At 38.9% G+C, this 26,410-nt stretch overlaps 1 protein-coding gene and 1 pseudogene across 1 annotated transcript; one reads left to right on the forward strand and one right to left on the reverse strand.

Annotated features, from left to right (window-relative positions):
• Window positions 1–3,417: 3,417 nt before the first annotated feature.
• LOC145867224 (uncharacterized) lies at window positions 3,418–14,183 on the reverse strand (annotated as a pseudogene).
• A 134-nt stretch (window positions 14,184–14,317) lies between these two features.
• On the forward strand, window positions 14,318–20,487 carry LOC145867225 (uncharacterized). Its single transcript, XM_082971298.1, has 3 exons — window positions 14,318–14,321; window positions 14,434–14,445; window positions 19,507–20,487. The coding sequence occupies exons 1-3, from the start codon at window positions 14,318–14,320 to the stop codon at window positions 20,391–20,393; spliced, it is 903 nt and encodes a 300-aa protein (XP_082827424.1). The 3' UTR covers window positions 20,394–20,487.
• The last annotated feature ends 5,923 nt before the right edge of the window (window positions 20,488–26,410 follow it).

Here is a 26,410-nt window from a genome sequence, read left to right on the forward strand (position 1 = left end):
TTAATGAACGTAAATATTAGAAAGCCGGGTTTGACCGTCGGCGTTGTATGAGCTACAGTACAGTACCGTTAGCTAGCTAGCTAACGTTATGTCCTAACTAGGCACAACTAGGTTTGGATTATTTCCTCAACTATATTCTTTCCCATATATTGTATATCGTTTCCATAAAGACAATATGGCTTTACACTCATTAACGTAAGTTTGAGTCTAGAGCAGTTCTCACTTTTGTGATAATGAACTAGCTAATGTTAGCTTCGTTAACTAACTAACTAACTAAACTCCCCCCCAACTCCTCTCATACCAGGAAGAACCCCCCCCCCCCCATTTCAAATGTAGATTTACATGTATTTGAAATGTAGTACCCGGACGGAGAAAATCCAATAAGCGTTTTATAGTTACATCGTTAGGGTAACTTACCCTAAAGTGGACACACTCCCATCAGTTTCTGAGACAACTGCCCAGACTTTGTAGACAGTTTAATAATGCTTAAACCTCATCTTTATCAAATGATCCATTAAAGATACCAACTCAAAACCTACATTCGTCTACATATGGGTTGTTTAAATTGTATCTAATTATATTCCCAGTATTACTTCATCAAATCTCTAGTAATCATTATACACACATACAATTCATCATATTTTCATATATTCACAGAATCCATATAAAACGTAAGAAATTCTCAGGTAGTCACGACAACCATTCCATTTGCTTTTTCAAGGACTCTCCAAACATACTCCCAGCAGAACAAAAAATTAACTTTTGTTTCCCGGACAATAACCATGGGATCCTCAACGGTTCTCTAACCTCCCAGAGACCACGGCAAAATCAAGCCTCCCAGGAACTATAGACCTTCCGCTGCTTTCTAAAATATCATCCCGCTTATTATCCACATTTCAATCATCTGATTAAGCATATTTCTATATGTTACTATCCAAACGTCAGATTAAGACTCATATCACAGTCACACAACTCTCATATCAGTCACACAACTCCCATATAACAGTCACACAACTCTCATATCACAGTCACACAACTCTCATATCACAGTCACACAACTCTCATACCAGTCACACAACTCTCATATCACAGTCACACAACTCTCATACCAGTCACACAACTCTCATATCACAGTCACACAACTCTCATATCACAGTCACACAACTCTCATATCACAGTCACACAACTCTCATATCACAGTCACACAACTCTCATATCACAGTCACACAATGCTATTCCCAAACATACCTAATCAATTAGTTGTTTTTCAACAATATTTTAACCTGCAGGAATATTTTCACATTTCTATGTCATGGTTAGTTCCTAGGATAATGTAAGTCATACATTTACATCTCTCAATACTTCTAAAATGGGGTCCAGGTTTAAAACAATTACAGGTGCACCTTACTATCTTATACTATATCATAAATGGTCTTAACTAGTAAACACAGATTCTAGTTTTCATCCAGTTCACACCTCCACACAGGAATACACACTCAGAGCCTCCTGACTGGGCCCTGTTTACACCTCCAAGGTGCCCCCACTCACACAGGAATACACACTCAGAGCCTACGAGGATTTTCTAAAATCTCCACTTTGCGTGTTTCGCTCACCTCTTTCTTTTTTTAAAATTAGGTTTGAGTTGTGGCATCCACTCAGATTAAAGGTGGGTTCATCTGCTCCGTTCCCGAAGTCTCCCTGAGATCCCAAGTTTGAGGGATCCCTGGTGCACCATTTACCCAGGTCGTCAGGAGTCAGGTCATTTACCCAGGTCGTCAGGAGCCAGGTCATTTACCCAGGTCGTCAGGAGTCAGGTCATTTACCCAGGTCGTCAGGAGCCAGGTCATTTACCCAGGTCGTCAGGAGTCAGGTCATTTACCCAGGTCATCAGGAGCCAGGTCATTTACCCAGGTCGTCAGGAGTCAGGTCATTTACCCAGGTCGTCAGGAGCCAGGTCATTTACCCAGGTTGTCAGGAGCCAGGTCATTTACCCAGGTCATCAGGAGCCAGGTCATTTACCCAGGTCATCAGGTCATTTACCCAGGTCATCAGGAGCCAGGTCATTTACCCAGGTCATCAGGAGACAGGTCATTTACCCAGGTTGTCAGGAGCCAGGTCATTTACACAGGTCATCAGGAGTCAGGTCATTTACCCAGGTCATCAGGAGTCAGGTCATTTACCCAGGTCGTCAGGAGCCCGGTCATTTACCCAGGTCGTCAGGAGCCAGGTCATTTACCCAGGTCATCAGGAGTCAGGTCATTTACCCAGGTCGTCAGGAGCCAGGTCATTTACCCAGGTCGTAAGGAGTCAGGTCATTTACCCAGGTCATCAGGAGTCAGGTCATTTACCCAGGTCGTCAGGAGCCAGGTCATTTACCCAGGTCGTCAGGTCATTTACCCAGGTCGTCAGGAGCCAGGTCATTTACCCAGGTCGTCAGGAGCCAGGTCATTTACCCAGGTCGTCAGGTCATTGACCCAGGTCATCAGGAGTCAGGTCAAGATTCACATCCCCATCGCCAAATGTGGAGGTTAATTTCTTTAATATCAATTGAGGAAACAAACTTATCACACAAGTCAGCGTTATTCTAAAACTAAATCTTTATTCACTTATTAATACAGGAGCAGGTCAATACAACACACACATATAAAGTGAATCAATTGAGTGTTCTACGAAAATGATGGCTGGTCGACAAATCACCCCCAGATGATTCGTTGAGAGCCACGATACAAAAGTACAAAGGTCTTTTACAGCCAAGATACACCCCTTTCAACCTACATGACCAACAACAGATGTATAGAACGGGTCACAAGGTTAAGACTTGTATTTAAGATGCTTATAATTCTCAGCAGACAGTATCTGCTGTAAAAACAGTACTCTTTATGTAGAGACCAGGGTCTGGCCCTGAGGTCATCTCTCCCTGGTACCATATAGAACAGAAACATTAACTCATGCTCTGGAATGCGGTCTCTTTAGGTTTTATCACCCAAAAGACATTGTAAATCTCCTGTCAGTGTTTTCTCCCAGAGGCCCATCCTCAGTAGAACACACAGACACAATAGTTCTAAGAACCCTCTATTCTGTTGCATAAAACCACCATTTGATGCAATAAAAGTATTATAACAATGTTGCAGTTTTGCTCTCTCAGTGTCCACTGAAAGTTGACTAGTAACAACAACTGGGACCTAAAAGACACCCACCATGAGACCCACTAAATCTGCCCAAGAAGAGGAAAACAAAAGAAAAACCCACACCAAACTTAAAGACAGGAAGCAAACCAAAAAGGTGGAGCAACTAAAGGTGTTGACTCTCCACATGTATCAAGACAACTGGAGCACTGGGCCAGACACTCTTAAATAGAACCTGGACCAGCTCAGGTGAAACACCTTCCTACCAACGAGATGGACAAGCCAGCACAGGTGTAACACATACTGACTAACGAGGTGACACCAATCAGTGCGCCCAACGAGCTAGACGTGCTAACGAGCTAAAGTCCAACCTCAAAACATAAATGGAAAAACCAAAGCCTGTAACACCTTCCCCCTTAAGACAACAAATATATCCTACATTTCTTTTGGACAAGTTTGCTTACCACCAACAGAAAACAACTTAATTTCACATTATAATCAACTACAATGCTTCACCTTCACCAATATAAACATGGGGTCTACTGGCTGTCAACAATTAAAAACAAGAAAAAAACACGTATTTCTAAATAATAATATACAATAGTATCTTTTGTCCTTTTTCTTTCCATAGAATCCTTCCTAAAACTCACTAGCTTCTAGAACTCTCGTCTTCCTAAAACTCACTAGCTTCTAGAACTCTTGTCTTCCTAAAACTCACTAGCTTCTAGAACTCTCGTCTTCCTAAAACTCACTAGCTTCTAGAACTCTCGTCCCCTTGGAACGAGCCCAAACAAAACTCATCTCCAATACGGAAAAACATGCAGTTATAATAAATTGTGATCCATGGCAATGCACTGGCTAAACACAAAACACTCAACTTTTTAACTGCCCACCCTTGAGACAATCAACAACCAAGTTGTCCTCACCACTGACATGTCTGATTTCAAGAGGAAACTCCTGCAATATCCATAGTAACTTTCCACCTCACTGCGGAGCTTCTCTCTCTTTTCAGGGTTCACTAGATAGGCATGTTGTTGGATCGGGGCCCAGTCCCCAATGTCATGCTCTAGTACATTTGGGTTGGCACATCTGAGAATGAACCCTGATATTCTAAAAGCAGGATAACAATGTCAATATAATTGTACCCAAAACTTGTCAGTTGGTTGCATGAATAAGTATTACATGAATTGTAAATATGAAATATCAAAACCAAATGTACACCCCTTTGTTAATACATATTGACAATAATGAACCTAATGGTGAGGCATAAATAATAAAAAAAATCTGATTTTGTCAGGCTGAATGTTTTAAATTTTTTACATTTTACATTTTAGTCATTTAGCAGACGCTCTTATCCAGAGCGACGTACAGTAGTGAATGCATATATTTCATTAAAAAAAAATTGTACTTTTTTATTTTATTTTTTATAAATATGAGGTGATTTGAGTCATGCTTCTTCAGTAGTGGAATAAAGACAATTAGCACTTGAATGTTGTAAATAAATACTGGAGTGATGTAGGATTGTTAATAAAATTGATTATAGACCAATTTATTATACTGCGTCCATGTGTATAGGCTGCAAGTACGTTGAAATGAAGCTGTTTTCAAGTCATTGAAAAAACGACCAGAAAAGACCTCTTTTCAACTTTCACTTTCAACTACAACGAACATATATTGGATGTCGGGCATAGTCTTATTTTCAACGTCTTTTCAATGACATGTTGCTAGGTGGGATATCCCCAATGTCAAAACACAGTTTTAACGTGTCCAAATCAATAACCAATAAGCAGAAACAGTTGGTGATATATTGAAAACCTAAACATTTTGAAGTGTTGCATTTTGATTCAAGTGGGTCACCAACATGGTAAGTGTAATACATTTTTTTTGTCACTTTTTGTTAAATCACATAAATAGTAACTCTTCCATTTCAGAGCCTGGATTTTCCCCCTGAGGCTAATATCCATATCATGTTGAAATCAATAGAACAGGGGACAAACGTTTAGGGTTCTACATTGTGACATCATTAAAATATTCCTACTACAATGTTAAAACATTCTACATTGTGACATTAATTCATTGATATCATGAAACAACTCCTTCATGTATTTTCTGATGTTTGATCAGAGATCTTTTATCAAAGTATCTCTTGTCACACTGATCACAGCCATAAGATTTCTCTCCTGTGTGTGTTCTCTGGTGTTTAGTCAGACTGCTAGATGTAGTAAAACTCTTCCCACATTGATCACAGCTAAAAGGTTTCTCTCCTGTGTGTGTTCTATGGTGTCTCTTCAGATGGCTAGAACGAAAACAACTCTTCCCACATTGAGTACAGCTATATGATTTCTCTCGTATCTCTCCTGTGTGTGTTCTATGGTGTACCTTCAGACTGCTAGAACAAAAAAAACTCTTCCCACATTGAGTACAGCTATATGATTTCTCTCCTGTGTGTGTTCTATGGTGTACCTTCAGACTGCTAGAACGAAAAAAACTCTTCCCACATTGAGTACAGCTATATGGTTTCTCTCGTTTCTCTCCTGTGTGCGTTCTCTGATGTGATATCAGGCTTCTTGACTGGGTATAACTCTTTCCACATTGATTACAGCTAAAAGTTTCTCTCCTGTGTGTGTTTTCTGGTGTCTCTTCAGACAGCTAGAACGAAAAAAACTCTTCCCACATTGAGTACAGCTAAAAGGTTTCTCTCCTGTGTGTGTTCTCTGATGTGCTGTCAGGCTACCTAACAGGGCATAACTTCTTCCACATTGATTACAGCTAAAAGGTTTCTCTCCTGTGTGTGTTCTCTGATGTGATATCAGGCTACCTGACTGGGTAAAACTCTTCCCACATTGATTACAGCTAAAAGATTTCTCTCCTGTGTGTGTTCTCTGATGTGATATCAGGTTTCTTGACTGGGTAAAACTCTTCCCACATTGATTACAGCTAAAAGGTTTCTCTCCTGTGTGTGTTCTCTGATGTGATTTCAGGCTACCTGACTCTCTATAACTCTTTCCACATTGATTACAGCTAAAAGCTTTCTCTCCTGTGTGTGTTATCTGGTGTCTCTTCAGACAGCTAGAATTAACAAAACTCTTCCCACACTGAGTACAGCTAAAAGGTTTCTCTCCTGTGTGTGTTCTCTGATGTGATATCAGGCTACCTGACAGGGCATAACTCTTCCCACATTGAGTACAGCCAAAAGGTTTCTCTTCAGTGTGAATTCTTTGATGTATTTTAAGTTTTACTGAGGAGTTGAATCTTTTCCCACAGTCAGAGCAGAAGTAAGATTTCTTCCCTGTGGGTCTCTGCAGGTGTTTCTTGAGGAGTTCTGATCTGGAGAGACTCTTCTCTGCCTCTTCAGCATCATGAGGTTGTTGAGGCTCCCCAGAGGATCCACGATAGTACCATATCTCTCCTGTGTGAACAACAAAGTCATACAGATGGTTAAATGCCCACAACAGCAGAAATCCACTGTTTATTTGAGGTAAAAAGGGATGACCAGAGAGTACCCATGAAGTTGTACAACATTTGACAAGACAGTCAAGACCTAAGCAGTGTGCCAGATGACCTTTGGCCTCCAATATAGGCCCCTTTCTGTGTTTGCTAAAATTGCAGCGATGCACACGCAATTTGGTAGTAGAAACTCCTCCATTCTAATGAGGAAACCACTAGTTATGGATCTAGTATATCTGGTAATGAGGAAACCACTAGTTATGGATGTAGTATATCTGGTAATGAGGAAACCACTAGTTATGGATGTAGTGTATCTGGTGATGAGGAAACCACTAGTTATGGATGTAGTATATCTGGTAATGAGGAAACCACTAGTTATGGATGTAGTATATCTGGTAATGAGGAAACCACTAGTTATGGATGTAGTATATCTGGTAATGAGGAAACCACTAGTTATGGATGTAGTATATCTGGTAATGAGGAAACCACCAGTTATGGATGTAGTATATCTGGTAATGAGGAAACCACTAGTTATGGATGTAGTATATCTGGTAATGAGGAAACCACTAGTTATGGATGTAGTATATCTGGTAATGAGGAAACCACTAGTTATGGATGTAGTATATCTGGTAATGAGGAAACCACTAGTTATGGATGTAGTATATCTGCTAATGAGGAAACCACTAGTTATGGATGTAGGATATCTGGTAATGAGGAAACCACTAGTTATGGATGTAGTATATCTGCCTGGAGCAAAAATGGTGAGCGAAGATGATCGTTTTTCACAATGTATTCTGAATATTACAGCGCACTATCAGGACAAGATCAGGAGTGCTACTCAAGTAAACTCACATTAAGTTCTGTCTATTCACTAATTCAGCACTGTGGGGGAAAACTCAGGAGAGTTCTCATAGGCTGACAGCAAAAATAGCCTCCATTTACAGGTTGCATATGAGTGCATTTCACATTACTTTTGGATTATAATTGTAAAGCTCGTTTGAACCTCCTGCTTAATATGTTTGTGTTATTGTCGCAAATCAACTGCTTTACACTTAAAAAACACTTCAACCAGTAAAATGCTCTTTGGCTAGCTTTAACATCAGCCTGACAATGAGGGTTTGTACACTAAGTGTTTAACAAATTGGCCCATAACTTCACCTAACAATAACATAGACCTACTGTAGGACCCATAACTTCACCTAACAATAACATAGACCTACTGTAGGACCCATAACTTTATCTAACAACGACATAGACCTACTGTAGGACCCATAACTTCACCTAACAATAACATAGACCTACTGTAGGACCCATAACTTCACCTAAGACTATATATAATTTAATATTTCAGGTGAAACATGGAAACTAAAATGTCTTTGTCATGACATTTCATAACCTGATCACCAGATAGTTTTGTGAATAATCCCACTAGGCTACTCTGTAATGTGTTGTCATTCTAAATGTCCTGAATAAAGGAAAATAGCTCTGTGTGTTGTACAATAGCCTATCCATCAAGGAACAGTTCTCTACACATTATGAGCTAAGTATCTCTGTGTCCAGACAGACTAACGAGACCCTACAGTACATCAACCAGACAATAGCACATTATAAACATGAATTTGTTAGGGATGTTGGATCCAACGTGGAGTGTATCTCTGTGCACAAACAGAGTAATGAGACCCTACTGTAAATCAGCCAGACAGTAACACATTATAAACATCGATTTGTTTGGGATGTTGGATCCAACGTGGAGCACGGCATAACTGTCTTTACCAGAGTAATGAATGAAGAAGCACTTTGGTTGTTGTTGCATGTCGTGATGTTTGTCATGTGACTGTCATTCAGAAAATGATTTTGTGGATCAGCTGATGATAGTTGAACATGTGACTGTAAATAAACAGCTACAGTATTAAGAATTATGTGTAATTATTGAAGAACCACGTTAATGACAGTATCCATTTGGGTGTTGTCAATAAAGTTAAGGTGACTCTCGGTTAGAACCATTGGATTTAGCAAACTCTAAAATAATTTAGGATTTCTGTGCCCATGAAAACTGTTTTCCCAGCGTAACATAAGGAGACACTAAATGTTACGTAGGTAGAGTGCATTTCAGAGATCTGAATACAGAAAACCGTCCTAACAGGACAATAACCTAAACCACAAGGCCAAATCTACACTGGAGGAGCTTACCAAGATGACATTGAATGTTCCTGAGTGGCCTAGTTACAGTTTGGACTTAAATCATCTTGAAAGTCAATGCAAGACTTGAAAACGGCTTTCTAGCAATGATCAACAAACAACTTGACAGAACAGGAAGGATTTTAAAAAGAATAATGAATATTCACATGAAGATCAGTCTCCTATTGGATGACATCACGACTTCCCATCAAGCCAACTCCTTGAAGGCCTTACTATGACATCACTCACTCCTTCTAGTTTGCAGTTGTTAAAAAAACACTATTTTGCTCAAAACATTTATTTGTTTCCCATTAGTGTGTTTATACTTTACTGTATTTATATCACTTTTCAACAGGAAAGGACGTCATGAACAATTCCGACATACAAAAACATATTCAAGTGTAGAATGCCCTTTTAAAATCACACATTAGTTCAACAACTGCAGAGTTTGTGTCCCTGTTTTATAAGATAGTACTCACTGTATTTACTGGTGTTAATCAGATCAATGTCCCTGTTTTATTAGATAGTACTCATTGTATTTACTGGTGTTAATCAGATCAATGTCCCTGTTTTATTAGATAGTACTCACTGTATTTACTGGTGTTAATCAGATCAATGTCCCTGTTTTATTAGATAGTACTCACTGTATTTACTGGTGTTAATCAGATCAATGTCCCTGTTTTATTAGATAGTACTCACTGTATTTACTGGTGTTAATCAGATCAATGTCCCTGTTTTATTAGATAGTACTCACTGTATTTACTGGTGTTAATCAGATCAATGTCCCTGTTTTATTAGATAGTACTCACTGTATTTACTGGTGTTAATCAGATCAATGTCCCTGTTTTATTAGATAGTACTCACTGTATTTACTGGTGTTAATCAGATCAATGTCCCTGTTTTATTAGATAGTACTCACTGTATTTACTGGTGTTAATCAGATCAATGTCCCTGTTTTATTAGATAGTACTCACTGTATTTACTGGTGTTAATCAGTTCTCCAGTCTTCTCTTCTTCGTCCTCCTCTAATGTGACAGTAATCTCCCCCTCTTCATCCTTCATTCCAAAAACGTCTTCATCTTCTTTCACTTCATCCTCCACTCCAAAAACTGCATCTTCCTCCTCTTCTTTCACTGAAACGTCTTTCTCTTCTTCTTCTTTCACGGTAACAGCCTCACCCTCTACTTGTTTTTGTATTGTAACAGCCTCCTCTTCCTCCTTCTCCTCCTCCTCTTTCACCAGAGCTTCTTTCTCCGTCCAGCAGACCTCCGCTTCTTTAACAGGAGGAGAGTAGCTTAGTGAACTCATGGTCGGAGATGTTAGCTAGAGATAATAGCTAGTTAGCATTAGCGACTAGACTAGTGCTAACTTAACCAGCCAGCTAGTTGACTTACAACGTAAATATTAAATTAAATGGGGTAGCTAGTTGTTTCCACATAAGTATGTTTAAATCACAGTGGCAATTAAACCACGACATTGTCCAAACAGCTTGAATGTTCAGACTTTGTCGCCTAGCGAGCTACCGAGGTGGCTGCAGTTGTTGAATAAGCGTTCCGTCCACTAGATTATACGTCACACTAGAAACATCGCCTGAAAGACACATATCGCCATCTGCTGTCTGGAGGGAGGAAACGCAGTTGAGGAGGGAAAACTATTTTTATTCTTCATTGAATTATAATATTATAAAGCAGTTTAGGGAAACGTTTTTTTTCTCTCCATTAAATATGAATATTATATCAACAAGTACAAAGAGCAACAAGTGTTTGATTAGTTCAGATTTTGTATGAGAATTTAAAGCAAACTCTACATCTACTCCACATCTGTATTTCTGATTCAGTCAAATAACTAGATATCAAAATAAGCACCTAGTTATTGGTACCCTTGATAATGATGAGCAAAAATTACTGTATGAAATAAATAAATTAACTTTACCCACTACCAGGATATTTTAGCCCAAAACCTGGTTACCTCTCTGCTAGGAGGCTGAGACTTGGCCATAAGAGGATCTTCCAGCAAGACACATCAACATCCATGAAGAAATGGTTAATTGGGCACAAAATCAACATTTTCAATGGCCATCTCAGTCTTCGGACTTGAACTCCATTGAAAACCTGTGGTTTGAATTGAACAGGGCAGTCCATAAGACAGACAAAATAAATCAAGGACATGGAGAGATTCTGTATGGAGGAATGGTCTAAGATCCCACCCAATGTGTACTCTAATCTCATTAAACATTTCAGTGTCGTTATCCTCCCAAGGGGAGGGTGGTGGAGTATTGAAAACATGGGTGGCAATAATTCAGACCCCTACATTTTGAGAATTACATGTTAAACTAAATCTCTTTCTCTGAGCTATTGTATTAGTATAAAATAAAATCATTTCCCTGTATTTTTTACACAATATAGCTCAGAATTTGATTTTTTTTTTTATAGAGTCGTTTTCGCTCATCTTTATCAAGGGTGTTAACAATTTTGTGCCCCACTGTACCTCCATACTGCTGCTACATGGTGTAACAATACATCATGTAGATGTCTATAATGAACAGACTAGGACTATACTGCTCCTACATGGTGTAACAATACATCATGTAGATGTATATAATGAACAGACTAAGTCTATACTGCTCCTACATGGTGTAACAATACATCATGTAGATGTATATAATGAACAGACTAGGTCTATACTGCTCCTACATGGTGTAACAATACATCATGTAGATGTATATAATGAACAGACTAGGTCTATACTGCTCCTACATGGTGTAACAATACATCATGTAGATGTATATAATGAACAGACTAGGTCTATACTGCTCCTACATGGTGTAACAATACATCATGTAGATGTATATAATGAACAGACTAGGTCTATACTGCTCCTACATGGTGTAACAATACATAATGTGGGGCTTTAAGGCGATGCTGTTAGTGTGACGTATAATATAGTGGATGGAACGCTTCTTTCAACAGCAGCAACAGGGAATTTGTACATCAGTCAGTCGGCAATCGCCTGTCGAACAAGCCCAATACCAAACCAATCAGGTGGTTGTTTGATGAAATGAAGCTTCAGACGCCATTGATGACGTGCTGCTGATAAAGTGATACAGGCATCGGTACACTGCTTTGAAGTTTACTGCTTAGCGATTTGGACGCAGGCCTCGTAGCTCCGGTATCAAAAGTAACATCCCTACTGACAACAAGGCACCAGAGTCTACCGTGCTAATGGGTTCCCACTAGATATCACAACCACACAGTATATGAAAGCATGAGGTGTGGCTGACGTTTACAAGCTGGAGCTGGCTACCGAGCTAGCATACAAACTCTGTAGCACAGAGTAGATCCTCCATATGACGTTGAGAAATACTGCATTGTGGGTAGTTTAGAAGATATCCGGAAATAAGTCAAGAAATATGTAACAACGCTAAAAACATAACTGTTTGTACTTATAGGGAACCAGATCGTGACTACAACTAAATTACTAAGACTTTAACCACACTGTGTTGTTACACTGGTGAGTAAAATCTCATGTTTCCTACACTTTAACTTTTTGTCTGACAATAAAATTAACATTTTACTCTACTGTGTTACCCACTCCAGTCAGCAGATGGCGGTCTGGGAATTTAAGGTAATGCTGTTGGTGTGACGTATAATCTAGTGGACGAAACGCTTCTTTCAACAGCAGCAACAGTTATTCAGCCACCTCTGTAGCTTGCTAGACAAAATAGCCGAACCAATAAAGCTCTTTAGACGCTTTAGTGTATATTAGCCACTGTGTTTTAAACCCACTTCTGTGGTCTAGTTAGTTATTTCATATTTACAGTGGTGTTGTTATTATTCAGCTAGCGGGCTGGTTAAGTTAGCACTAGCCTAGCTAGCTAACATCTCCGACCATGAGTTCACTGAGCTACTCTCCTGCTAAAGAAGAGGTCTGCTGGACGGAGAAAGATGGTCTGTGGCTGAACGTTGACGTGAAAGAGGAGGAAGAGGATGTCACAATACAAAAACAAGTAGAGGGTGAGGCTGTTACCGTGAAAGAAGAAGAGAAAGACGTTTCAGTGACAGAAGAAGAGAAGGACGCGTTCAGAATGAAAGAGGAGGAAACTGGATATCTGGGCCCGGTTTCCCAAAGGCATGTTAAGGCATCCAATGGTTCTAACGATGAACGGGCCCTGATTAATACTAGTAAGTACTGTCTTTAATACAGAGGCACAAACTCTGCAGTTGTTGAACTGATGTTTGGTGTTAAAGGGGAAATCTGCAATAGCTACATCCATATTGTGACTTTTTAATTATTTATTTATAGCCATGTATTCTTGAAGAATATAACACATGTCTCATGAGCTTAGTTCAACTGTTGTACCCCATCAGAACCCCCAAATAAGCTTTTTTTACTCCAATGTTTAGAAACAATGTAATCAACACTGTATAGCCTCAACATGGTTAAAACTGTAATGTTGATATCATGGATGGTCAGTCCTTGCATCCATAGGTCTGTCTATGAATTTGAAAGTAGTTACATTTCTCCAACCACATAATCATCTTATAACCAAAACAGTGGTGGAATGACAGCTTTGTTGTTGTATGAACGGCAGATTGCTGGGTTGTGTGGGTTTTTAAACAGCAACAAAATGGCTGCCCAGAGGCTTGGTTTGGTAAACAGCTGAGGGATGGGGGAAGAAGTGTAACCACTCTCAAATTCATAGAGAAAGCTATTGTAGCAACCGTAACCCAAAACCTTGTCAAGAAGTTAAGACATCTTGACGTAACAGTTATAAAGTGTTGGCGAAACATACCTAGATTCAATTATATTCATGAATTGTTTTGAAACCTTTGTTTTAAACCCTTCTCAAAGTTGGTGCCTTGACGGATTTGTAAAAAACAGTTTGTCATAAAACACAATATTTATTTGTTCAGTTAAGAATAAATTCTTATTTACAATGACTGCCTACCCCGGACAACGCTGGGCCAATTGTGCGCCGCCATATGGGACTCCCAATCACGGCCGGTTGTGATACAGCCTGGATTTGAACCAGGGTGTCTGTAGTGAAGCCTCAAGCACTGAGATGCAGTGTCCGCTGCGCCACTCGGGAGCCCCAAAATCATGTTCTAGTGCTGTCCCCAACTAAAATACATCTTGGTCAACCAAGAGTCATCTGTTCTTTCTACCAATCGGCCCAGGTGTTTTTATAAAATCAACTATATGTACTGAACTTGTCTGATGCTTTAAGCATGCTGTTTGATTAAGTAAATAAGACACACAAATGACTTGAGGGAGCCAGTCATCAAAATAACCTGACTTGAGGTGTTTGATTAAATAATTACAGATACACAAGTTACGAGGGAGCCTGTCACCAATATAACCGAGAAATACTCTTCCTCCTCCTCCTCCCGCTGCTGCTGATCCTCCAGATCTGGTGCCAGTTATGATTTTCATATGTTCATTTTCGTGGAACAGTTTCATTTAATTTATAATAGTATCTCAAAATCATTGTCTGTGATTAATCTACATTCTAAATCTAAATGAAAATTATACAAATCTAAAAGGAACTTTTATTGTTATTGCCAACTATGTGTAAATTCCCTACATAAAGCCAACAAATAAGCCATTGCTAATAAATATCCTCTAAATCACATGGCCTGTCTATAACGAACTTGAAACACTATAAAATATTCTGGGCCCTCAGTTTCCTGCTCCAGTGAGTTCAGGACAGACGCAGCTGTAGGCTATTTGTGAAAGGGATAAGAAGTAATCAGGTATTTTGACATTTCCACTGGATCAGCACAATACAGTTTCTCTTTCGTGCCGAGTGGAAATATTTTACGAAAATACTTTGAGGAACTATTGTCATTTGCAATTGATTTTAGGAAGACTTTGTTTACTTGCTGTTTGAGGTGAAGAAAAAATGACTTTGAGAAGCTCCACAACTCATTAGTGGTGGTGCGTTAAGACAATCAGAAATACTATCTGACATCACCAAATGGGCACATTTATAGGCCTACATTTGCACACAGGCCAGGTAGACTAGTCCTACTTCTATATGTGTAACCAGGTAGACTAGTCCTACTTCTATATGGGTAACCAGGTAGACTAGTCCTACTTCTATATGCGTAATTAGGTAGACTAGTCCTACTTCTATATGTGTAACCAGGTAGACTAGTCCTACTTCTATATGTGTAATTAGGTAGACTAGTCCTACTTCTATATGGGTAACCAGGTAGACTAGTCCTACTTCTATATGTGTAACCAGGTAGACTAGTCCTACTTCTATATGGGTAATTAGGTAGACTAGTCCTACTTCTATATGGGTAACCAGGTAGACTAGTCCTACTTCTATATGTGTAACCAGGTAGACTAGTCCTACTTCTATATGTGTAACCAGGTAGACTAGTCCTACTTCTATATGTGTAATTAGGTAGACTAGTCCTACTTCTATATGGGTAATTAGGTAGACTAGTCCTACTTCTATATGGGTAACCAGGTAGACTAGTCCTACTTCTATATGTGTAACCAGGTAGACTAGTCCTACTTCTATATGTGTAACCAGGTAGACTAGTCCTACTTCTATATGTGTAACCAGGTAGACTAGTCCTACTTCTATATGTGTAACCAGGTAGACTAGTCCTACTTCTATATGCGTAATTAGGTAGACTAGTCCTACTTCTATATGTGTAACCAGGTAGACTAATCCTACTTCTATATGGGTAACCAGGTAGACTAGTCCTACTTCTATATGGGTAACCAGGTAGACTAGTCCTACTTCTATATGGGTAACCAGGTAGACTAGTCCTACTTCTATATGTGTAACCAGGTAGACTAGTCCTACTTCTATATGTGTAACCAGGTAGACTAGTCCTACTTCTATATGCGTAATTAGGTAGACTAGTCCTACTTCTATATGTGTAACCAGGTAGACTAGTCCTACTTCTATATGCGTAATTAGGTAGACTAGTCCTACTTCTATATGTGTAACCAGGTAGACTAGTCCTACTTCTATATGGGTATTCAGGTAGACTAGTCCTACTTCTATATGTGTAACCAGGTAGACTAGTCCTACTTCTATATGGGTAACCAGGTAGACTAGTCCTACTTCTATATGGGTAATCAGGTAGACTAGTCCTACTTCTATATGTGTAACCAGGTAGACTAGTCCTACTTCTATATGTGTAATTAGGTAGACTAGTCCTACTTCTATATGGGTAACCAGGTAGACTAGTCCTACTTCTATATGGGTAACCAGGTAGACTAGTCCTACTTCTATATGCGTAATTAGGTAGACTAGTCCTACTTCTATATGGGTAACCAGGTAGACTAGTCCTACTTCTATATGGGTAACCAGGTAGACTAGTCCTACTTCTATATGTGTAATTAGGTAGACTAGTCCTACTTCTATATGTGTAACCAGGTAGAGTAGTCCTACTTCTATATGTGTAACCAGGTAGACTAATCCTACTTCTATATGTGTAACCAGGTAGACTTGTCCTACTTCTATATGTGTAACCAGGTAGACTAGTCCTACTTCTATATGGGTAACCAGGTAGACTAGTCCTACTTCTATATGCGTAATTAGGTAGACTAGTCCTACTTCTATATGGGTAACCAGGTAGACTAGTCCTACTTCTATATGGGTAACCAGGTAGAGTAGTCCTACTTCTATATGTGTAACCAGGTAGACTAGTCCTACTTCTATATGTGTAACCAGGTAGACTAGTCCTACTTCTATATGTGTAACCAGGTAGACTAGTCCTACTTCTATATGTGTAACCAGGTAGACTAGTCCTACTTCTATATGTGTAACCAGGTAGACTAGTCCTACTTCTATATGTGTAACCAGGTAGACTAGTCCTACTTCTATATGCGTAATTAGGTAGACTAGTCCTACTTCTATATGGGTAACCAGGTAGACTAGTCCTACTTCTATATGTGTAATTAGGTAGACTAGTCCTACTTCTATATGTGTAACCAGGTAGACTAGTCCTACTTCTATATGTGTAACCAGGTAGACTAATCCTACTTCTATATGTGTATTCAGGTGTGCGTCCTTACTCAACATTGACAGGAGTGTTTCAAACAAAAGACAATTAATAAATTGACAGAACTGACGCATCTTACGGGGTCAGGTCTGGGTGGTCTGCCAGGGGCCGTTTCATTTAGTATCTGTTTGGGTCGGTTGGGGAATGATTGTATTTCAACACCTGTTTGGCTCCACCCCTTCCTGGGTCTTTGAACAGCGATATTAAATTGAATATGACCTAAGGCTCGTATTTCTGTGTTTATTATATTATAATTAAGTCTATGATTTGATCTTTGATAGAGCAGTCTGACTGAGTGGTGGTAGGCAGCAGCAGGCTCGTAAGCATTCATTTAAACATTCATTCAAACAGCACTTTCCTGCGTTTGCCAGTAGCTCTTCGCAATGCTTGAAGCACAGCTCTGTTTATGACTTCAAGCCTGTCAACTCCCAAGATTAGGCTGGCAATACTAAAGTGCCTATAAGAACATTCTGGGCGGCAGGGTAGCCTAGTGGTTAGAACGTTGGACTAGTAACTGAAAGGTTGCAAGTTCAAATCCCCGAGATGACAAGGTACAAATCTGTCGTTCTGCCCCTGAACAGGCAGTTAACCCACTAAAGGTAAGAAAATATATAAATTAAATAAATAAATAAAAATGTATATGAATTTCAAATGATATAGAGAGAAATAGTTATGTTAAAAGCTTTTTTACATGGCTCATATTGCACTTTTACTTTCTTCTCCAACACAGTGTTTTTGCACTATGGAAAATGTTTCATTATTTATTTTAACCAAATGGAACATGTTTCATTATTTATTTTAACCAAATGGAACATGTTTCATTATTTATTTTAACCAAATGGAACATGTTTCATTATTTATTTAAACCAAATGGAACATGTTTCATTATTTATTTGAGACTAAATTGATTTTATTGATGTATTATATTAAGTTCAAATAAATGTGTTAATTCAGTATTGTTGTAATTCTCATTATTACAAATATATATTTAAAATCGGCCGATTTAATCGGTATGTTTTTTGGGGGGGTCATCCAATAATCGGTACCGGCGTTGAAAAATCATAATCGGTCGACCTCTACTATGTTATTGTTTGTTAAACACTTACTGTTCAAACCCTCATTGTCAGGCTGATGGAAAAGCTAGCCAAGGAGCATTTTACTGGTTGAAGTGTTTTTTAAGTATAAAGCAGTTGATTTGCGACAATAACACAAACATATTAAGCAGGAGATTCAAACGAGCCTTACAATTATAATCCAAAAGTAATGTGAAATGCACTCATAAGCAACCTGCAAATGGAGGCTATTTTTGCTGTCAGCCTCTGAGAACTCCCCTGGGTTTTCCCCCACGGTGGTGAATTAGTGAATAGACACAGAGCTTAATGTGAGTTTCCTTGAGTAGCACTCCTGATCTTGTCCTAATAGTGCGCTGTAATATTCAGAATACATTGTGAAAAACTAAAATCTTTGCGCACTATTTTTTGCTCCAGGCAGATATACTACATCCATAACTAGTGGTTTCCTCATTACCAGATATACTACATCCATAACTAGTGGTTTCCTCATTACCAGATATACTACATCCATAACTAGTGGTTTCCTCATTACCAGATATACTACATCCATAACTAGTGGTTTCCTCATTAGCAGATATACTACATCCATAACTAGTGGTTTCCTCATTACCAGATATACTACATCCATAACTAGTGGTTTCCACATTACCAGATATACTACATCCATAACTAGTGGTTTCCTCATGACCAGATATACTACATCCATAACTAGTGGTTTCCTCATTAGCAGATATACTACATCCATAACTAGTGGTTTCCTCATTACCAGATATACTACATCCATAACTAGTGGTTTCCTCATTACCAGATATACTACATCCATAACTAGTGGTTTCCTCATTACCAGATATACTACATCCATAACTAGTGGTTTCCTCATTACCAGATATACTACATCCATAACTAGTGGGTTCCTCATTACCAGATATACTATATCCATAACTAGTGGTTTCCTCATTACCAGATATACTACATCCATAACTAGTGGTTTCCTCATTAGCAGATATACTACATCCATAACTAGTGGTTTCCTCATTAGCAGATATACTACATCCATAACTAGTGGTTTCCTCATTACCAAATATACTACATCCATAACTAGTGGTTTCCTCATTAGCAGATATACTACATCCATAACTAGTGGTTTCCTCATTACCAGATACACTACATCCATAACTAGTGGTTTCCTCATTACCAGATATACTACATCCATAACTAGTGGTTTCCTCATTACCAGATACACTACATCCATAACTAGTGGTTTCCTCATTACCAGATATACTACATCCATAACTAGCGGTTTCCTCATTAGCAGGGAGGAGTTTCTGCAATCAAATTGTGTGCGCATTGCCTTCGTGCTGCAATTTTAGCAAACACAGAAAGGGACCTATATTGGAGACCAATAGTTGTCTGGCACACTGCTTAGAGTTACAACAACTTTAATAACTTATTTCTAGTTACTACTGATTTGAAAACAAGACAAAATATGATTGTTGCTAAGTTGACTGTCTTAATGGTCAAATAATTTAACAGAAGTCAATTGTTGTACAAGTTCATGGGTATGATCTGGGCATCACCTTTTACCTCAAATAAACAGTGGATTACCGCTGTTGTGGGCATTTAACCATCTGTCTGACTTTGTTGTTCACACAGGAGAGATATGGGACTATCGTGGATCCTCTGGGGAGCCTCAACAACCTCATGATGCTGACGAGGCAGAGAAGAGTCTCTCCAGATCAGAACACCTCAATAAACACCTGCAGAGACCCACAGGGAAGAAATCTCACTCCTGCTCTGACTGTGGGAAGAGATTCACCTCATCAGGCATTAAAATTCATCCGAGAATCCAGACAGGAGATAAATCTTTTAGCTGTACTCAATGTGGGGTGAGTTTTACTCAGTCAACCAGCCTCATATCACACCAGAGAATACACACAGGAGAGAAACCGTATAGCTGTGGTCAATGTGGGAAGAGTTTTTTAAAATCTAGAGATCTGACGGTGCACCAGAGAATACACACAGGAGAGAAACCTTATAGCTGTACTCAATGTGGGAAGAGTTTTGTTCAATCTGGCCAGCTCAAATTACACCAGAGAACACACACAGGAGAGAAACCTTATAGCTGTGGTCAATGTGAGAAAAGTTTTGGTCAATCTGGCCATCTGACAGTGCACCAGAGAACACACATAGGAGAGAAATCTTATAGCTGTACTCAATGTGGGAAGAGTTTTGTTCAATCTTGCCAGCTCAAATTACACCAGAGAACACACACAGGAGAGAAACCTTATAGCTGTTGTCAATGTGGAAAGAGTTTTGCTGAATCTGGCAATCTGACAAGACACCAGCAAGTACACACAGGAGAGAAACCATTCCACTGTTCAGATTGTGGAAAAAGATTCTCAACTTCACAGAATTTGAAGATGCACCAGAAAACACACACAGGAGAGAAAGCTTATAGCTGTTATCAATGTGTGAAGAGATACTTTGATAAAAGATCTCTGATCAAACATCAGAAAATTCATGAAGGAGTTGTTTCATGATATCAATGAATTAATGTCACAATGTAGAATGTTTTAACATTGTAGAAGGAGTATTTTAATGATGTCACAATGTAGAACCCTAAATGTTTGTCCCCTGTTCTATTGATTTCAACATGATATGGATATTAGCCTCAGGGGGAAAATCCAGGCTCTGAAATGGAAGAGTACTATTTATGAGATTTAACTAAAAGTGACTAACAAAAAAAGAGCTGTGTTACACTTACCATGTTGGTGACCCACTGGAATCAAAATGCAACACTTCAAAATGTAGCGAGCTGTTTTCTACAAATTGTCCTCTAACCAGGGATGTACACATTATTCCCAGATTCCGTGTGGTTTTTGAGCTGTTCGTTTTAACAGGACGTGTAAACTCATCTTCCTCCTTTCGCACAATTGATTGCCAGCAGCATACCACCCTGCATCCCACTGCTGGCTTTAACCCAGCAGCATACCACCCTGCATCCCACTGCTTGCTTGCTTCTGAAGCTAAGCAGGGTTGGTCCTGGTCAGTCCCTGGATGGGAGACCAGATGCTGCTGGAAGTGGTGTTGGAGGGCCAGTAGGAGGCGCTCTTTCCTCTGGTCTAAACAATATCCAAATTCCCCAGGGCAGTGATTGGGGACAGTGCCCAGTGTAGGGTGCCGTCTTTCAGATGGGACGTTAAACGGGTGTCCTGACTCTCTGAGGTCATTAAAGATCCCATGGTGCTTATCGTAAGAGTAGGGGTGTTAACCCCTGGTGTCCTGGCTAAATTCCCAATCTGGCCCTCATACCATCATGGATATCTAATCATCCCCAGCTTACAATTGGCTCATTCATCCCCCTCCTCTCCCCTGTAACTATTCCCCAGGTTGTTGCTGTAAATGAGAATGTGTTCTCAGTCAATTTACCTGGTAAAATAAAGGTAAAATAAAAAAAATAAATAAAAAATTCCACATGATATCGATGAGTTATGACAAATAAGTGTTGTGTTCCTTTGTTTAGCGACCCCTACATTTAAATGCATCACTCCAAAATGTAGCTGACTGTCTTCTGCAGGTTGTCCTCTAACCAGTGAAGTAACAGATATCTCCCATTTCCATGTGTTGTGTTTATTGTGGCAGATGTTTGTGTATATAGCACATGTTATGTTTAGGTTTTCAATATATCCCAAACTGTTTCTGCATATTGGTTATTGATTTGGACACGTTAAAACTGTGTTTTGACATTGGGGATATCCCACCTAGCAACATGTCATTGAAAAGCTGTTGAAAGTAGACTATGCAACCAAATATTTCATATTTACATTTCATGTAACATTTAGTAATGATTATTTTTAATGCAACCAATTTACATTTTTGGTACAATTATATTGACATTGTTATCCTGCTTTTAGAATATCAGGGTTCATTCTCAGATGTGCCAAACCAAATGTACTAGAGCATGACATTGGGGACTGGGCCCCGATCCAACAACATGCCTATCTAGTGAACCCTGAAAAGAGAGAGAAGCTCTGCAGTGAGGTGGAAAGTTACTACGGATATTGCAGGAGTTTCCTCTTGAAATCAGACATGTCTGTGGTAAGGACAACTTGGTTGCTGATTGTCTCAAGGGTGGGCAGTCAAAAAGATTTGCGTTTAGCCAGTGTGTTGCCATGGATCACAATTTATTTTGACACGTTTTTCCGTGTTGGAGATGAGTTTTATCTCTTATTATTTTCTGTATGTTTTTGAAACTGCACTGTTGGTTAGGGGCTCGTAAGTCAGCATTTCACTGTTAGGTCTACAGGTCTACACCTGTTGTATTCGGCACACGTGACTAATACAATTTGATTTGAGTTTATTTTGGGGTTCCTTCCAAGGGGACGAGAGTTCTAGAAGCTAGTGAGTTTTAGGAAGATGAGAGTTCTAGTAGCTAGTGAGTTTTAGGAAGATGAGAGTTCTAGAAGCTTGTGAGTTTTAGGAAGATGAGAGTTCTAGTAGCTAGTGGGGGAAAATATTTTTTTCTTGATGACAGCCAGTAGACACCATGTTTATATTGGTGAAGGTGAAGCATTGTAGTTGATTATAATGAGAAATGGAAGTTGTTTTCTGTTGGTGGTGAGCAAACTTGTCCATCAAAAATATAGGATATATTTGTTGTCTTAAGGGGGAAGGTGTTACAGGCTTTGGTTTTTCCATTAATGGTTTGAGGTTTGGATTTTAGCCCGTCTAGCTCGTTAGCCCGTCTAGCTCCGTTAGCACGTCTAGCTCGTTAGCACGTCTAGCTCGTTAGCCCGTCTAGCTCCGTCAGCACGTCTAGCTCGTTAGCACGTCTAGCTCCGTTAGCACGTCTAGCTCGTTAGCACGTCTAGCTCCGTCAGCACGTCCAGCTCGTTAGCCCGTCTAGCTCGTTAGGACGTACAGCTCGTTAGCACGTAGGACGCACTGATTGGTGTCACCTCGTTAGTCAGTATGTGTTACACCTGTGCTGGCTTGTCCATCTCGTTAGTGGGAAGGTGTTTCACCTGAGCTGGTCCAGGTTCTATTTAAGAGTGTCTGGCCCAGTGCTCCAGTTGTCTTGATACATGTGGAGAGTCTAATATATCTAGATACTAATCATCATGTTTGAATCTGAGAGTAAATAGAGCCGACTACACTCTAAAAATGAAGGGTTCAACTGGAGTTGTTCTCAGATCCCCTAAGAACCGTAGGGTTCTTGGTCAATGAAAAACAGCCCCAAAAGGTTCTTCAAAGAACTTGTTAGAAGGTGGGTTCATCGAGGAACCTCCGTTGTTGCTGGACTTCTTCCGGGGACTTCGCAATTACAACTGAAAACGATGGTGACAAGTTTGGATGCGACAACAGTTAAAAAGGTTAAGTTGGGTTGATGTTTGGCTCTGAATATGTCTCGAAATAATTTATTATAATAATATAACATACTAATAATGAATATCGAAGACAATGATGGTTTTCTGTGAATATCTTCCATAACGTTACTATAGTTAATGAACGTAAATAATAGAAAGCCGGGTTTGACCGTCGGCGTTGTATGAGCTACAGTACAGTACCGTTAGCTAGCTAGCTAACGTTATGTCCTAACTAGGCACAACTAGGTTTGGATTATTTCTTCAACTATATTCTTTCCCATATATTGTATATCGTTTCCATAAAGCCAGCATGGCTTTACACTCATTAACGTAAGTTTCCAATCTAGAGCAGTTCTCACTTTTGTGATAATGAACTAGCTAACGTTAGTTAGTTAGTTAGTTAGTTAGTTAACGAAGCTAACTAAGGACGGTGACCTGTCCAGACGAGATGTTACAACGAACTGAATCGTCAATGGAGGTCTTCCTCTTTATATAGCCTGCTATAGCATGCAATACTATTAACTCACAAGGGGGCAGAACGTTACATGTACAATACTATCCCATTTTGGAAACGTTACATGTACAATACTATCCCATTTTGGAAACGTTACATGTACAATACTATCCCATTTTGGAAACGTTACATGTACAATACTATCCCATTTTGGAAACGTTACATGTCCGCCCCCTTGTGGAGGGAAATTCATATCTTAGATGGTAGCTGTAGATGGGATTCAAATGCATAATGGTATTAATACAGTGTCTAGACTACCTCTTTTGTATAAATGCCCTTCAGAATCCAAACACAGTATTGCCACGCAGCAAAATGTTGAGTATAATCTTTCAAGTCAGCCTGATAAAATATTGAACAATTTGAGTACAAAGATATCTTGAAATGTGATATTAGGGCTGTATGGCAGTACTGTTACTGTATGGCAGTACTGTATTGGCTAGTGCTTTCTCCAATATGTTCTTCCATTTTACATTATATTATTTGTCGATGCCATTTATCTTTCAATATTCATTTAAAAAAAAAATATATATATATATATATATATATATATATATATATATATTAATACTTGTAAGACTATTCTTTGACACATTTTCTCTTCCTTTGAAATTCTTATAGGACAGAACATGGACACAATGCAATTGGGATCAAGAAGGTACAGATATGTTGTAGGACAGCTGCATTTGAAGTGTACATTTAACCTACATAGCAGTCAATACAAACATAGAACATCACCCAAAACACCCAAAACAAACACTCCCTGCCACACCCTGACCAAACTACAATAACAAATAACCCCTTTTACTGGTCAGGACGTGACAGCACTGTTTTTCAGCCAGAGACAGCAGAGTCATCATTCACCGTTTTGCCGCCTTCTGAGAGCCTATGGGAGCCGTAGGAAGTGTCACGTTACGGCAGAGATCCTCAGTTTTCAATAAAGAGTGTAGAAGGCCAAGAAATGGTCAGAGAGGGTACTTCCTGTAAGGAATCTTCTCAGGTTTTGGCCTGCCAAATGAGTTCTGTTATACTCACAGACACCATTCAAACAGTTTTAGAAACTTTGGAGTGTTTTCTATCCAAAGCTAATAATTATATGCATATTCTAGTTTCTGGGCAGGAGTAATAATCAGATTAAATCGGGTACGTTTTTTATCCAGCCGTGAAAATACTGCCCCCTAGCCATAACAGGTTGTAGTTACAGTATACTACAATTAACTAATAGTATGTAGTATATACTCATTAAGTATGTAGTTACAGAATACTACAATTAACTAATAGTATGTAGTATATACTCATTAAGTATGTAGTTACAGTATACTACAATTAACTAATAGTATGTAGTATATACTCATTAAGTATGTAGTTACAGTATACTACAATTAACTAATAGTATGTAGTATATACTCATTAAGTAAGTTGTATACAGTATGTTAGTATGGGTAGTCAAACACAGATATTTGCCTTTTTTCAATTGTTTTCAATGCCTTTACATTAAAGGAGAAACATACCTACATTCAATAACATTTATACATTGTCTGAAACCTTTGTTTTAAACCCTTCTCAAAGTTGGTGCCTTGCCGGATTTGTATTTAAAAAAAAATAAATATTTAACACTACTTGACTTTCCTTGTATTTATGGCAGTGTAGTTCCCTTCAGGGTCAGTCAACTTTGGTACAACATACTATAGGGAGTCGCGACTTCGGTTGAAGGATCTAAAATCACACCTGAAAAGGCCAATGAAATCCGCTCCGGACTGGAAGTCCCGCCTTCCACAGGTGATGAGCGTCAGGCTGTGATTCATTCCTTCCATTATTCCGCTCTTCACCTCGGTGTGAACCGGAACAATTCATGCTACTAAAACATACAATTGGAACACGAGACTGTCTTACGTTGCTCCAACTAAACTGACCCTTAGTGGTAGAGTGTGATCAACCTCTGGACTTTGTGTGGTTCTCATAGTTTCCTAATCACAATGTCCTGGTTATAGCAATGAGAAAGATGGCTAAAAATGAGACCTAGACAATGAAAGTTAAGACCGAGGTAAAGTTGGATTTATATTCACACATTCAGATATTCAACAGACATTGGCCAAAAGCCATTTAAAATGGTATAAATCAATAACTAATTCATTGATTATCACAGAAACATCAAACTAGATTTATTATATACATGTCTAGCATACTTTTACAACTTTTTTTAAACAAAAATTCCAGTTTTGATTTTATAGAAATACATAAATCTATAAAATGCCATTTAAAAGTGGTATAAATCAATAACCAATTCACCATTTGTCACAGAACAAATAATAATTCAAAGTTAATTTGTGAAATGTCTTTCCTTAATGCATTTCAGCCAATCAGTTGTGTTGTGACAAGGTAGGGTTTTCTCACTTTCTAGTAGGCTTATATTGAACATATGGCAAATAGGAGTGGCAATGTCGTCCTCTATTATCCTCAGTCATTTTTCCATCCAAGTTGTCAGACCCCGGTGGCCTGATATCATTGGTTCATTTACAGATATAAATAGAACATATGAAAACATAAATGGATAGCATACGATCATAGATACAATTTGGCTATGTAGACCTACAAACATTTACAATGAATTGCAATATTACAATAATGGATACATAGACCTCCAAACATTTACAATGAATAGCAATATTACAATAATGGA

The sequence above is a fragment of the Salmo salar genome, unplaced genomic scaffold (genome assembly GCF_965601325.2).
Source record: "Salmo salar unplaced genomic scaffold, fSalSal1 ptg000257l, whole genome shotgun sequence".
Classification (NCBI taxonomy): Eukaryota; Metazoa; Chordata; class Actinopteri; order Salmoniformes; family Salmonidae; genus Salmo; species Salmo salar.